This window comes from Oncorhynchus clarkii, chromosome 5 (assembly GCF_045791955.1).
Source record: "Oncorhynchus clarkii lewisi isolate Uvic-CL-2024 chromosome 5, UVic_Ocla_1.0, whole genome shotgun sequence".
Lineage (NCBI taxonomy): Eukaryota > Metazoa > Chordata > Actinopteri > Salmoniformes > Salmonidae > Oncorhynchus > Oncorhynchus clarkii.
Window position 1 is genome coordinate 12,981,101 of NC_092151.1, and position 13,514 is coordinate 12,994,614.

The following is a 13,514-nucleotide window of genomic DNA, read 5'->3' on the forward strand; positions in this document are numbered from 1 at the left end:
TGAGTTTTTCCCCACAAAAGGGCTTTATTATAGACAGAAATACCCATCCGTACCCCCCCCCCCCACCCCCTCAACGATCCCGCAGGTGCAGAAGCCGGATTTACAGGTCCTGGGCAGGCGTGGTTACACGTGGTCTGCGGTTGTGAGACCGGTTGGACGTATTGCCAAATTTTCTAAAAAGAAGTTGGAGACGGCTTATGGTAGAGAAATTAACATTAAATTATCTGGCAACAGCTCTGGTGGACTTTCCTGCAGTCATTGTGACAATTGCACACTCCCTCAAAACTTGAGACATCTGTGGCATTGTGTTGTGTGACAAAACCACACATTTTTAAATGGCCTTTTGCCCCCAGCACAAGGTGCACCTGTGAATCATGCTGTTTAATCATCTTCTTGATATGCCACACCTGTCAGGTGGATGGATTAAGAATACATTTGTGCACAACATTTACAGGAAATAAACTATTTGTGCTTGTGGAATATTTCTGGGATCTTTTATTTTATGTCATGAAACCAGTACTTAACATGTTGCGTTTATTTTTGTTAAATATAAAACTTTTAGCTGACATGGGCTAATTGACTGTCAGTGACTGACGTAACAGAACTGCTGATGCATAACCAAATGTCACCTTATCAATTCTACTAATTTAACTCTTAACAAGAAGTTGAGACCCAAATGGATCTGCAGGCCTACAATTCAGTTGCCCATCCCTGGACAGTTCTCAGAAAAAGATTGGTAATCATTTTTTCCACAACTGTAAACAGTAGTACTGTAATGGTATACAAAATTGTTAGAGGGAATCTGCCAATGTCATTTTTTAAAATCCCAAGCACATCTAGATTCTACTACATCCATCTGAGCAAGTAGGTGACAGCAACAGTAAAGCTCCACTTCAACTATTCTGAGGCCTGGAACTGTTGCTTACCTGAACCCTAAGGTCAGGATTCAATCCGATCACGCTTTGTTGGCAATGTTCCTGTGCTAGCGGACTGCATTCAGGGCGAATGCTGCATATCGGCTCACTCTAAAATGACCTTTAACTGGTACGTAGAGAACAAAGGGTGAATCGGATTGAATCCTGACCTAACTCTCTAGCTATACCGAAATAAGTGCCAAATGGTTGTTTGGGAACGATAAGTCACTGGTGAAATTTTCTATAAACCACCATTATCAATGCACATATAGGGTGGCTTTATAGTCAAATGGCTCGCTTGTCTCAAATTTTTTTATCTAAGTGGAAATATGCTTTATAAACCTGCTATAAGATTCCATGTTGCCATTCTCCTTAGGGTGATGTCACACAGGACAATAATTCCAGGACAATAAATGGCAGTGTATCAGTGAGGTTTATTAGTGTAACTATACTGACAACGTATCGCATACACCACAAAGATACCTGGCAAAACTCATGATTGTACAATATAAAAAAGAAATGTTTTAAAATGAACAAAACAGTGAAAAAAAAAAAGAGGAAACTATTGGTTCTAGCGATAAGAATCGCTGTCTTGATGGCTTGTGTCAATCCTTTGTGTGTGTGGTTCTTGGACGTGTTCCAACACTAGAGGAATTATCCTCGGAGCAACCCACTGAACGCACGTCTATGCCCATGGAGTGCTGGATACCAATCCAATAATTTGCTTCCTGTCTTTGTTGACTCTGAAAGGACCGGGCAGGTTTTGTGAAAGAGCAACAGCTCCATCTAGCGTCACGTAGCTGAAGCGTAGGCCTAGTTCCTCACAAATCCTTTACACCCTATAAAACCTTTCACATCTTCCAAGACAAGGTCAAGTAAGTGTAAGAAGAAGCAAATGAGTTATTGAATTGAAATCCCACCCAATAACAACACAGTACTATCTCAACGCTTTATCAAATGTCCGAGGCAGAGGACAGACTAATGTGATAGAACATGAACAGGAGAACAATACTGCTTGAAGAAACGTCCACATTTTCCTCGTGTTGCCTCCACTTGGAAAGAACGCTACAGTTCCCTAAAATCAGTCTTACGCCAACTGGGGCTGGCCACTTTCTGCCTTGCAACAGTCTGCCACTCGCCCTCCTCCAACTCCTTAGTCCAATCAAAACACCCGGTCAAACTCCGTCTGACTCGTTGTGGCCGGGTTCCTGTTCTGATTGGCTGGCTGCTGGGGCATGTGACCTCTCCGGCGGGGCGGGGCCAGGTACTCAAACATGGACGTGTTGTGCGTGGAGAGCATGTTCTTCAGGTCCGAAGGCATGGGGTCCGACCAGAAGAAGTCGTGGTTCAGAGCGTCGTCGCTGTCCGTCCTCTGCGCTGGGTCTAAGACTAGGAGCTTGTCAATCAGGTCCAGGGCGTACGGGTCCTTGACATAGGCCTTGAGGCGGTCCTTCACTTTCCTCTTCTGGCCCTTAGGGAGCTCCATCTTCTGGTAAAGCTCATACTTCTTGTCCACGCCCGGCCATACCTTATGGGGGAAGAGTTCAGGTTAGGAATTGAATGGTGAATAAGAATTTGTTTGTGTTACACTGGTGGTTACACTGTGGTGTTTATTATTTTCCTTGGACATAAGAATGTAAAATCAAAGAAATCAGCTCAGTGTCAGAAATCAAGTTATTTTAATTTAGGTGATCTGTTCCAAGTATTCCTGTGGATAAATAGAGGAACGTGTGATCGTATCCCATTGAAATAAAGGTTGGAAGTGATTCTGTTTTTGTCAAATACTGTTTGGGATTCTTGAGCTCAATTTGCAGTGTACAAATTATTTATAACAATGCCCCCCCCCCCGATCATCAGCTCAAGGAAAACTCGGCCCACGGCTGAATGTTATTGACTGTAATTGACCCTGGTTGTGTGTAGGTATGCGTCCGTGTGTGTTTGAGTGTGGTTTGTGTGCATACCTCTGCCGTGATAGAGCCACACAGTTGACTGATGAGTGTGAGCTGGTGCTGCTCTGTGTTGCCTTGCATGATGGGACTGCGTGTCCACATCTCCGCCATGATGCAGCCTGCACCCCACAGGTCAATGGGAGGCCCGTAGTCTCTCTCGCCTGACAAAACAATGTAGTTCTCATTTTACATGCCATTCAATTACACAATTACGCTACAAGCAAGCTCAGCATATCAATGTATTGTAACTGTATAAATAGCATGGGATTGTGTAAAAAAAATGGTTATTTATAGAGTTACATATAGCTTTTATAGAAATGCCGCCTTTTGAAAAATGTCCTTTGCCCAAACCTCTCCTTGACTACCCTCACTTACTTGATGTTTTCCAGAAGTAGCTAAGCTGATTCAAAATGGTCACCTAATTATCAAGTCATTCATTAGTTAAATCAGCTGTGTTAGTTCTCGAATACGGCTCAAAAGTGGACTGGCTGGGGGTACTGGAGGAGAGGTTAGGGGATTTGGGCATGTACCCTACACTATGTTCCAGATGGGTTCCTTACCTAGCAGCAGCTCTGGGGGCCTGTACCAGAGTGTGACTACGCGGTTGGTGTAGCGGTTGCCCTGGCTGTTTTTGGCCAGGCTGAAGGCTCGCGCCAGCCCAAAGTCTGCCAGCTTCAGCACGCCGTCACGTGTGATGAGCACGTTGGCCGCCTTCATGTCTCTGTGTAAGATCTGAGAGGAGGAAGGTGTCCACCGAGAGGCACAATGTTAAATGCTGAATTCAAAATGCAGTGCATTTGGTGAAAAGACCAGCAATGATGATACAGGTTTGTTGTATTGTACAATAGGAATCAAATTAAGTCTAAAAACGTTTTACCCTTTTCAAACTACAGCTTTGATCCAAACCCTACTGTGCTGTCTATGATCATTAGTTTTTCCCATTCTAGGTTATAGTGACTATGGATGGGAGTCTGTCATAAATGGACCGTAGCCTCACCTTGTTTCTGTGGATATAGTAGAGTCCGTTCAGCAGCATCTGCATCACCTTCTTGATCTCGGCCAGGGTGAATTTCACATTGGCGTTGCTTAGCAACCCTGCCAGGTCGTGCTCACAGAAGTCAAACACCAGGTAGATGCTTCCTTTGTAGCGGTTGAACTGGGTGGCTGTGTGTTGATGAGAAGATTGAGTAATTACACACACAAGCAACCACTCCACACACTAGTCTGGATTGGTAATCCAATACTGCTTTTTGACAACAAACAATATGGACGGCCCCATGCAAGCTGTAGGTTGCTACTGGGAATGCATGACTGACACTCACCTTTGGTTCGACAGATCTCTATGAGGTTGACAACGTTCTCATGTTTCAAGAGCTGCAGAATCTTGATCTCTCTCAAAGCAGTGATTGGAAACTGTGACAAAGAAGATTACTATTTGCATCCATGTATGTTTATAGTGTGCCATAGTTTACCACTAGCCTATCCAATAAATATTATACAGTCTCTGACAGCATGCATCTTCTGTGTGTATAATGTTGGAATGTTGATATTAATCTCATGCAGGTCAGATAGAGACGTGGCTTTGTTGTCCCTCTTACCCCTTCTTTCTCATTCTCCATCAACACTTTCTTCAGCGCTACCTTCTTCCCAGTCTGTCTGTGTTTGGCTTTGAACACCTCCCTGGAAAGGTAAAGTATGGCAAGATGAAAATATAGAACGTGTGCCAATGACAAGAAAATCAAATACGCTAAGTGTTCTTCTGAAACTAGCTAACGTGATGTTACCTTAGTTATGTTTACATTCAGGTTATGAACTCAGAACCTAACGTCACTATCAACACAGGTGTGGATAAAACAGCAAATGCAGGTGTCGACAAATGCATTTTAGATTGCTAAACTAGCTGGATATATTAACGTTAGTTGTCTTTCAAGAAAACAAGCTACTGTAGCTAGCTTGCCGTCAGGCTAAAGCGAACGTAACAACATACGTTATCCTTAACGTTAGCGATGTTGTTGTCGGCAACCTTTTCACTAAATAACTACTAGAAATCGTACCCAAAGGTTCCTTGGCCGATCTTGGCAAGCTTTTCATATTTAGAAAACTCATCACAGAAAGGGAATTCGACTCCGTCGTAGTATTTGGACATAATGGCGGCCTCCCGGTCAGGCCTGAGAAAAGTAAAGGGTCACGTTAGGGAAAGGTTTCGCCAGAATTACATAATTTTACTCTAATATAAGTACACCAAATCATGCAGAATTAGATAATATATGTTCTACACAACGTTAAATCACACAATGGACATTAGATATGAATATATTCATACTTTTCAGCCCCGGCGGCGTTTCCTGTTTTGTCTCGCTGCATCCTTATTTGTTCCGTCGGATCCGTGCGTGCCCAGTGCGAAATGGGTAATGTAGTCGTTGTGCTTTCACAAACTTTACCAAAGAGGAAGCGAGATGGGTAATGTAGTCTTTCTGCTTTCACAAACTTTACAAAATGGAAGCGAGAGGCCCAACTCGGCGGAAAACCTGTCTCTCTCCAGCAGGTGGCGTTTTTAGTTTTCGCACACAAAGGAGTTTTTGCATGGAGGCCAATGAGTGTCTAATAGTATAGCATCTCTCTCCGTTGAATACAAACAGGAAGTTGACGTTAACAACCCGGGTATTTTAAAAATTATAATGAGACAACCAATCCGAAAGAAAGGATAGACAAGACAGCCCGTTTACCGCTTTGTGGACAACTTTTTATTTTATTAACAACAAATCAATACATAAGCACATGAGGGAACACAAGCATACATAGATTACAAACAATGGACAATCAAGCTAGGGGGTACAATATCACATTACAATTACAAGGACCTTAAGGGACAAACATATACTTACAATTCTAACAGCTTTTTTGTTAGTAGAGCATTTAACCGTCTTAAAATACAGTTCAATTTCTTTTTGTACGAAAATGTGGTTTTCTGTTCGTAAATTGACATTTGTGTATATGAAATTTGGCCAAAAGAATAATGAATTAATTACATAAAAATGTTTCAGCTTATTTCTATTGTATGTAAAGAATCCAAAACAGTACATCTCTCCACAATAGTGTAAAATCTTCATAAATGTGTTATAAATTATAAACCTACTGATGTCTTGCCACAGTTTTCTTACATGCATACAATGCCAAAAAAGATGCAACACTGTTTCTGGGTGGTCATTACAAAAGGAGCAATTTGAGTTGCTGTTTTCCTTAAACTTCTTCATATAGTGGTTGGCAGGATAATATTTATGAACAATTTTAAAGGAAACTTCCTTAATTTTGTTAACAAGTAGGTATGTGTGTGGCAACATCCAAACTTTTTTCCAACAGATATTATCAATAAATCCATTCCAATAAGGCATGACATAAGGTTCAACATCCTGCTGAAACAAGGTTCGTATCACTCTGTTGTTGAATGGACCAAAAGAGAAACAAATCTTTCCTACTGATGAGTCAACAGGGTCAATAGAAGGTAGGCTCTGAGGTTCAGGTCTTGGCTTTGTGGACAACTCCTCCTATAGAGCCCCACAGTGGAAGTGTCATAATACCCATAAAACCTAGCGGTAAAACAAAGAAATGGTTCCAATTGTATTTCCACCATTCATTTTAACCCATAGGGGATTTTAGAAACACTTCAAATAAGGGCAGTGTTTCGTGTAGGCGAACCCTGGTGTGACGCTTTGAGGTGACTTTTATCAATATATTCGGCTCCATTACTCTCAGATTCGAAAATGCTAATTAGCATTAAAGTAGACATCATGCAAAACTACAAATCCCAGCAAGCTGAAGTCTTTGCCTGCACATCAAGGTTGTGTACCCCTACTTAGATGTTGCATGTATCAACCAATGGTTGCAGTCCACGTTATTGACTGTGCCCTCAGGCACCAGATTGCTATAATGCTGCGTTCAAAACAACTGGGAACTCTTGGGAATAAACAAGATCCGACTGGGAAAAATAGTTTTGAATGGTCATCCAACTCGGAAATGCAGGCATCTTTTCTCGTGCTCCGACTTTCCGACGTGAAAATCACTAACGTCATGATTTGACCTAGTTTTTCCCCCAGTCGTCTTCAACGCATAACATATGATGTGGTTAGCTGATACGTAAAATACATGTCTTGGCATGTGTCAGCAACGTCTGAGCAGGGGAACACAACCCTAGACACACGGGAACTTGAAACCTATGAAGTGGCGTGGTGCTGCCCATGGTTCTAATCTAAACGGTCAGCATAGCTCAGTGAAGAAGGTTGGGGGAACTCACTTTCTATTCAAACCAGCTTCCATACTACTTTTAAAATGATATTCTTTTGATATAAATGTATCCAAAAAACTTGGAAGTCAATCAATCTGCCATCATTGACACAATGGAGAATCAAATAAGTTATTATTTAAATAGCATGGGCGCCCATGCCATTTCAATATTTAAATAACTCTTTTGATTTTCCATTGTGAGGAAAAACAAATATGTACAATTTAAGGCCAAGTGGCAAACAATAATGCATGCACTAGGGATGGGAGCATGCGGGGACAGACGACGGAGTCATTGTTTTTGTGTCTGTTAAGTTGTTACTTGTATGTATATGTTTGTTTTTGGAATAAAAAAAAATGTATATATAATTATTAAAAAATTAAAGAAAATTTGAGTGTACATATACCAGACTTGAAACTTGGATGATTTTCATAAACAATTGTTTAATGTTAATAACCAGCATTAAGTACATAACCAGTGCTATTTACAGCATTCAGAACCCAGACAGACACACAAGTACCTTCAAAATTCAAATGTCTGTATTTACCAGTGTTGGGGAGTAGTGAACTACACATAGTTCTAGTAATTTAACTACATTTTACAGTATTTACATATACTTATTCACAAAGTAGTTTGGATGTAGTGAACTACTTTTTCAAAGTAACTATAGTTTTATTATGGGTAACTAGTGTAGCTTACCTTCTTCCAGTGTGAAGTAATTGGTAGCTTGGTAAACTATATTTGAGTAGCTTCACCAACACGGGTATTTACACAATTAGTGTAAACAAATTAAAAGGAAATCCTAGAAGGCAAGGCAGGTACAAAGTTCCAGTATCCCACTCAAACACTTGCTCTTCCAAATAACATGCACTGTATTTGCTACAATCTCAAACATACTGTTCTTAATTTAATTATACACAATTTCAACACAGCCATAATGATTCAATTTCTTTTTAGTGATCCACTCCACTCCTCAAACTATTTTGCTAACCTGTTTCCAGATCTGTTTGTGCCGTCTTGCCAACACCTATGGTCTTGTGCAGAAATAAATCTGGGACCAGGCTATTGTTTTGCCACAGGCTCATCCACAATGATGATTGCAATACAAAGAATACGATTCGATCTGTACAAGTAAACCTGCATAATTTTTTTTGATGAACAATTAATGTGAATTTAAGTCTTAATATTGCAGTCAATAAATCTTTCAACCTGTCATATAAACAACACGCCATCAAAATGATGTTGTACACCAAACTGCAACTGTAATGATGGCAACCATGTACTAGCTAAAACACCTGAATCTGGTCTGAAGCGGTATTAATCGATCTTGTATCAGTTTGTGGTGGCCTGGCCGGGCTCTGAACCAGGTCTGAGGCGAGCGGTCAATGGTGGCATAGGCCTTGGACCATCTGGAGCGGTCTTAAGCTGTCTTGTATCAGACAGTCTGTGGTGGCCTAAGTCTGGAGCAGTGTTCAGCCAAGCCTAGTCTGACCCTGAACTAGGTCTATCTTGGTTTGCCTCTCACAGCTTGGCCTTGGGGGTGCTCTCCAGCAACATCCTCATGTCCAGCAAGGCCTCCTCCAGCCTCTGGGCCATGTGGGCCGCATTGGTCTCATTGCAGCTGTTGAACGCCGACACAGCAAAGTTGATGTGTTCTGCCATGGGGTTGTAGCACACGCCATAGCCGTCGGGTGCCACGGGTCCAAAGCACATCACACAGTCAGTCTTGGCTGGCACCTTTGGGGGAGGAGAAAGAAGGGGGGAGCGGGCAAGCTTACTCCTTACGGTATGAGCATTAGCTAGACCCCCTAAGTAGCCTCAGTAGCTAGACCCCCTAAGTAGCCTCAGTAGCTAGACACCCTAAGTAGCCTCAGTAGCTTAGACCCCCTAAGTAGCCTCAGTAGCTAGACCCCCTAAGTAGCTAGATACCCTAAGTAGATTCAGTAGCTAGAACCCCTAAGTAGATTCAGTAGCTAGAACCCCTAAGAAGCTTCAGTAGCTAGATCCTTATGTAGCTAACTTCTAATGACAAAGCTTGCTAGTGTAGGTATAAAAATGAGCTAACCAAGATGACACTTGGCTGACCCTAAGGTGTCAGCTACTGACAACATTAGCTCAATAGCTAATTTTTAAGCTTGGCTACACCTGTCCCAATCGTGTAGGGCAGACAAACACGCAAGGAAAGAGTACTTCAGCACTACGGCACAGTGTTTTATCAACCAATTACGTCAGACTAGCAGTAATTCAACCAAAATGGTTTAATAAAACACTGTCACTGCATTGTCATATGGTTGTTCAGCCACCATATTGTGTTGCCAGATCGGAAAACAACAATGAGCGTCAATGAAAAGTCCCATAAGATAGCTATTTACCTGGCTAGTGGAAAGATTGTAGTGGTTGGCCACAGCGTACGAGGTGTCCATGAAGATCTCAGGCATGGAGGTCAGGTCTTCGATGGCCTGCAGCTTCAGCCCCAGAAGGTGTCGGTCTATGGCCTGGCCATGGATCGCCTGGACACAGCCAAACCATAGACATACATATTTATATCTAATATTCATGCATATTGACGATGTGTTTAGGCTATATCATTGATCCAAACACACTGGGCAAACACACTTGACTTGTGCACTTCAAACATTTCAATGTATTCTATTATAAGGAACTGATAGTGCTCAGCGAATGGTGATTTTTGAGGTCGGCTTGGTTCTTAAAAAATAATAACTTTCTTTTTATTTAGATTCGTAATATATATATACAGTGGGGCAAAAAAGTATTTAGTCAGCCACCAATTGTGCAAGTTCTCCCACTTAAAAAGATGAGGCCTGTAATTTTCATCATAGGTACACTTCAACTATGACAGAGACAATGAGGGAAAAAAATCCAGAAAATCACATTGTAGGATTTTTTATGAATTTATTTGCAAATTATGGTGGAAAATAAGTATTTGGTCAATAACAAAAGTTTCTCAATAATTTGTTATATACCCTTTGTTGGCAATGACAGAGGTCAAACGTTTTCTGTAAGTCTTCACAAGGTTTTCACACACTGTTGCTGGTATTTTGGCCCATTCCTCCATGCAGATCCCTTCTAGAGCAGTGATGTTTTGGGGCTGTTGCTGGGCAACACGGACTTTCAACTCCCTACAACGATTTTCTATGGGGTTGAGATCTGGAGACTGGCTAGGCCACTCCAGGACCTTGAAATGCTTCTTACGAAGCCACTCCTTCATTGCCCGGGCGGTGTGTTTGGGATCATTGTCATGCTGAAAGACCCAGCCACGTTTCATCTTCAATGCCCTTGCTGATGGAAGGAGGTTTTCACTCAAAATCTCACGATACATGGCCCCATTCATTCTTTCCTTTACACTGATCAGTCGTCCTTGTCCCTTTGCAGAAAAACAGCCCCAAAGCATGATGTTTCCACCCCATGCTTCACAGTAGGTATGGTGTTCTTTGGATGCAACTCAGCATTCTTTGTCCTCCAAACACGACGAGTTGAGTTTTTACCAAAAAGTTATATTTTGGTTTCATCTGACCATATGACATTCTCCCAATCTTCTTCTGGATCATCCAAATGCTCTCTAGCAAACTTCAGACGGGCCTGGACATGTACTGGCTTAAGCAAGGGGACACGTCTGGCACTGCAGGATTTGAGTCCCTGGCGGCGTAGTGTGTTACTGATGGTAGGCTTTGTTACATTGGTCCCAGCTCTCTGCAGGTCATTCACTAGCTGTGGTTCTGGGATTTTTGCTCACCGTTCTTGTGATCATTTTGACCCCACGGGGTGAGATCTTGCGTGGAGCCCCAGATCGAGGGAGATTATTAGTGGTCTTCCCAGCCTGGTGCAGGTCTACAATTTTGTTTCTGGTGTTCTTTGACAGCTCTTTGGTCTTGGCCATAGTGGAGTTTGGAGTGTGACTGTTTGAGGTTGTGGACAGGTGTCTTTTATACTGATAACAAGTTCAAACAGGTGCCATTAATACAGGTAATGAGTGGAGGACAGAGGAGCCTCTTAAAGAAGAATTTACAGGTCTGTGAGAGCCAGAAATCTTGCTTGTTTGTAGGTGACCAAATACTTATTTTCCACCATATTTTGCAAATACATTTATTAAAAATCCTATAATGTGATTTTCTGGATTTTTTTCCCCTCATTGTCTCTGTCATAGTTGAAGTGTACCTATGTTAAAAATTACAGGCCTCATCTTTTTAAAATGGGAGAACTTGCACAATTGGTGGCTGACAAAATAGTTTTTTGCCCCACTGTGTGTGTGTGTGTGTGTGTGTGTGTGTGTGTGTGTGTGTGTGTGTGTGTGTGTGTGTGTGTGTATATATATATATATATATATATATATATATATATATATATATATATATTGAATGTACTATGCGGATTGAATGCTGGGACACAGAATAAAACAATTAATAAAATGATGGTAGTGACTGTCCATTACTGCTAATCCCTTATTAACCATAATTTATTCACATTACTTTAATAGGATGTTTCCGTTGTGTATATTACATTGGTTTAATTTGATGACTATTATTTCATTCAGTCATCATCTCTACAGAGCTGCTGCCTATGCTGTCTGACAACATCACTATTTTAGTAATTCTTCAAAGTAAATAAGGCAAACTTTTATGACTTCTGAATACTAACTATCAATCACTTAGATCACGTATTTTCAGGAAGAGATACCTTGAAGTAGCTGCTTTCTATACCTCTCCATCACACATTCTCTGTGTCTGCTCCACACCACTGAGGTATAGTAATCTCCACACAGACCGGACGAGTAGGCGCGCACGCAATGGATTATGGTCATTGTAGTTAATGACCATGTTTTCTGTGCTAAACTATGTGGAATATTGGCCTCCCTACTACATTGCCCAGTTCGGGCTTGATCTTATTTATCTCTAGAGAAACTACAGCGCAATGTGCGCATTGAGCTCACAGAAAAAGAAACAAACTAAATTAAAATTATTAAACCAACGTTTGTCAATTAGATGTTTAAAAAAACTAAAACTACCTACAGTAACTAACTATCAGTTAATCGCTCAGCACTAGTGAGTGCAGTACTCTGTCACTGATGAAGGTTAAGTAAATAGGGTGCCATAGGGTTGGGGTCAATTCCATTACAATTCTCCTCAGTGCTTTTCAATTAGGAACATATGGAATAGGGTTTAATTTCTGAATTGACTTGTTGGATTCAAACTTCTAACTTGTAATATCTACTGAGTAGATGGAAATCTACTGAGTGAGAAAGTTTCCATTCTGTCAGAACATCTTATGGTTAAATCTCATGTATCCTATGGAGAGAAGGGCAACGGTCTGGTTTCAGTCAACAGATAAGGTAGGACAGCCGTGGATTAGGCAGGAGTGAGGAATGTGGGCCGAGGCAGTGCCATGACTACACAGAGGAGCGGCACCACTGAAGTTCCTGCCTAGCAACAGTTTCAAGCAGACCACCATAGTCCCTATGCCCAAGAACACTAAGGTAACCTGCCTAAATGACTACCGACCCGTAGTACTCACGTCTGTAGCCATGAAGTGCTTTGAAAGGCTGGTAATGGCTCACATCAACACCATTATCCCAGAAACCCTAGACCCACTCCAATTTGCATACCGCCCAAACAGATCCACAGATGATGCAATCTCTATTGCACTCCACACTGCTCTTTCCCACCTGGACAAAAGGAATACCTACGTGAGAATGCTATTCATTGACTAAAGCTCAGCGTTCAACACCATAGTACCCTCAATGCTCATCACGAAGCTAAGGATCCTAGGACTAAACACCTCCCTCGGCAACTGGATCCGGGACTTCCTGACGTGCCGCCCCCAGGTGGTGAGGGTAGGTAGCAACACATCTGCCACGCTGATCCTCAACCCTGTGTGCTCAGTCCCCTCCTGTACTCCCTATTGACCCTCAGGAAACTAAAAAGGCTTGGCATGGTTCCTTAGATCCTCAAAAGATTCTACAGCTGCAACATGGAGAGCATCCTGACGGGTTGCATCACTGCCTGGTACGGCAATTGCTCGGCCTCCGACCGCAAGGCACTACAGATGGTGGTGTGTACGGCCCAGTACATCACTGGGGCTAAGCTGCCTGCCATCCAGGACCTCTACAGGCGGTGTCAGAGGAAGGTCCTAAAACATGTCAAAGACCCCAGCCACCCCAGTCATAGACTGTTCTCTCTACTACCGCATGGCAAGCGGTACCGGAGTGCCAAGTCTAGGACAAAAAGGCTTCTCAACAGTTTTTACCCCAAAGCCATAAGACTCCTGAACAGGTAACCAAATGGTTACCCGGACTATTTGTATTGTGTGCCCCCCCTAACCCCTCTTTTACGCTGCCGCTACTCTCTGTTTATCATA

The 13,514-nt window shown here is 42.1% G+C and overlaps 2 protein-coding genes across 2 annotated transcripts in view; both read right to left on the reverse strand.

Moving 5' to 3' along the window:
- Positions 1-1,328: 1,328 nt before the first annotated feature.
- On the reverse strand, positions 1,329-5,258 carry LOC139408364 (cyclin-dependent kinase 9 (CDC2-related kinase)). Its single transcript, XM_071152152.1, has 8 exons — positions 5,187-5,258; positions 4,918-5,031; positions 4,462-4,543; positions 4,186-4,276; positions 3,861-4,027; positions 3,424-3,595; positions 2,876-3,024; positions 1,329-2,442 (listed from the first exon to the last, which is right to left on the reverse strand). The coding sequence occupies exons 1-8, from the start codon at positions 5,225-5,227 to the stop codon at positions 2,077-2,079; spliced, it is 1,182 nt and encodes a 393-aa protein (XP_071008253.1). The 5' UTR covers positions 5,228-5,258; the 3' UTR covers positions 1,329-2,076.
- A 2,307-nt stretch (positions 5,259-7,565) lies between these two features.
- The window catches only part of LOC139408365 (carnitine O-acetyltransferase a), a 29,303-nt gene continuing 23,354 nt past the window's right edge, over positions 7,566-13,514 (reverse strand). Inside the window, exons 12-13 of the mRNA XM_071152153.1 lie at positions 9,515-9,652; positions 7,566-8,879 (exon numbers count right to left, since the gene is read on the reverse strand). Of these exons, the coding sequence (XP_071008254.1) occupies positions 8,664-8,879; positions 9,515-9,652 (354 nt within the window). The 3' untranslated portion in view covers positions 7,566-8,663. The remainder of the gene's footprint in view (positions 8,880-9,514; positions 9,653-13,514) is intronic.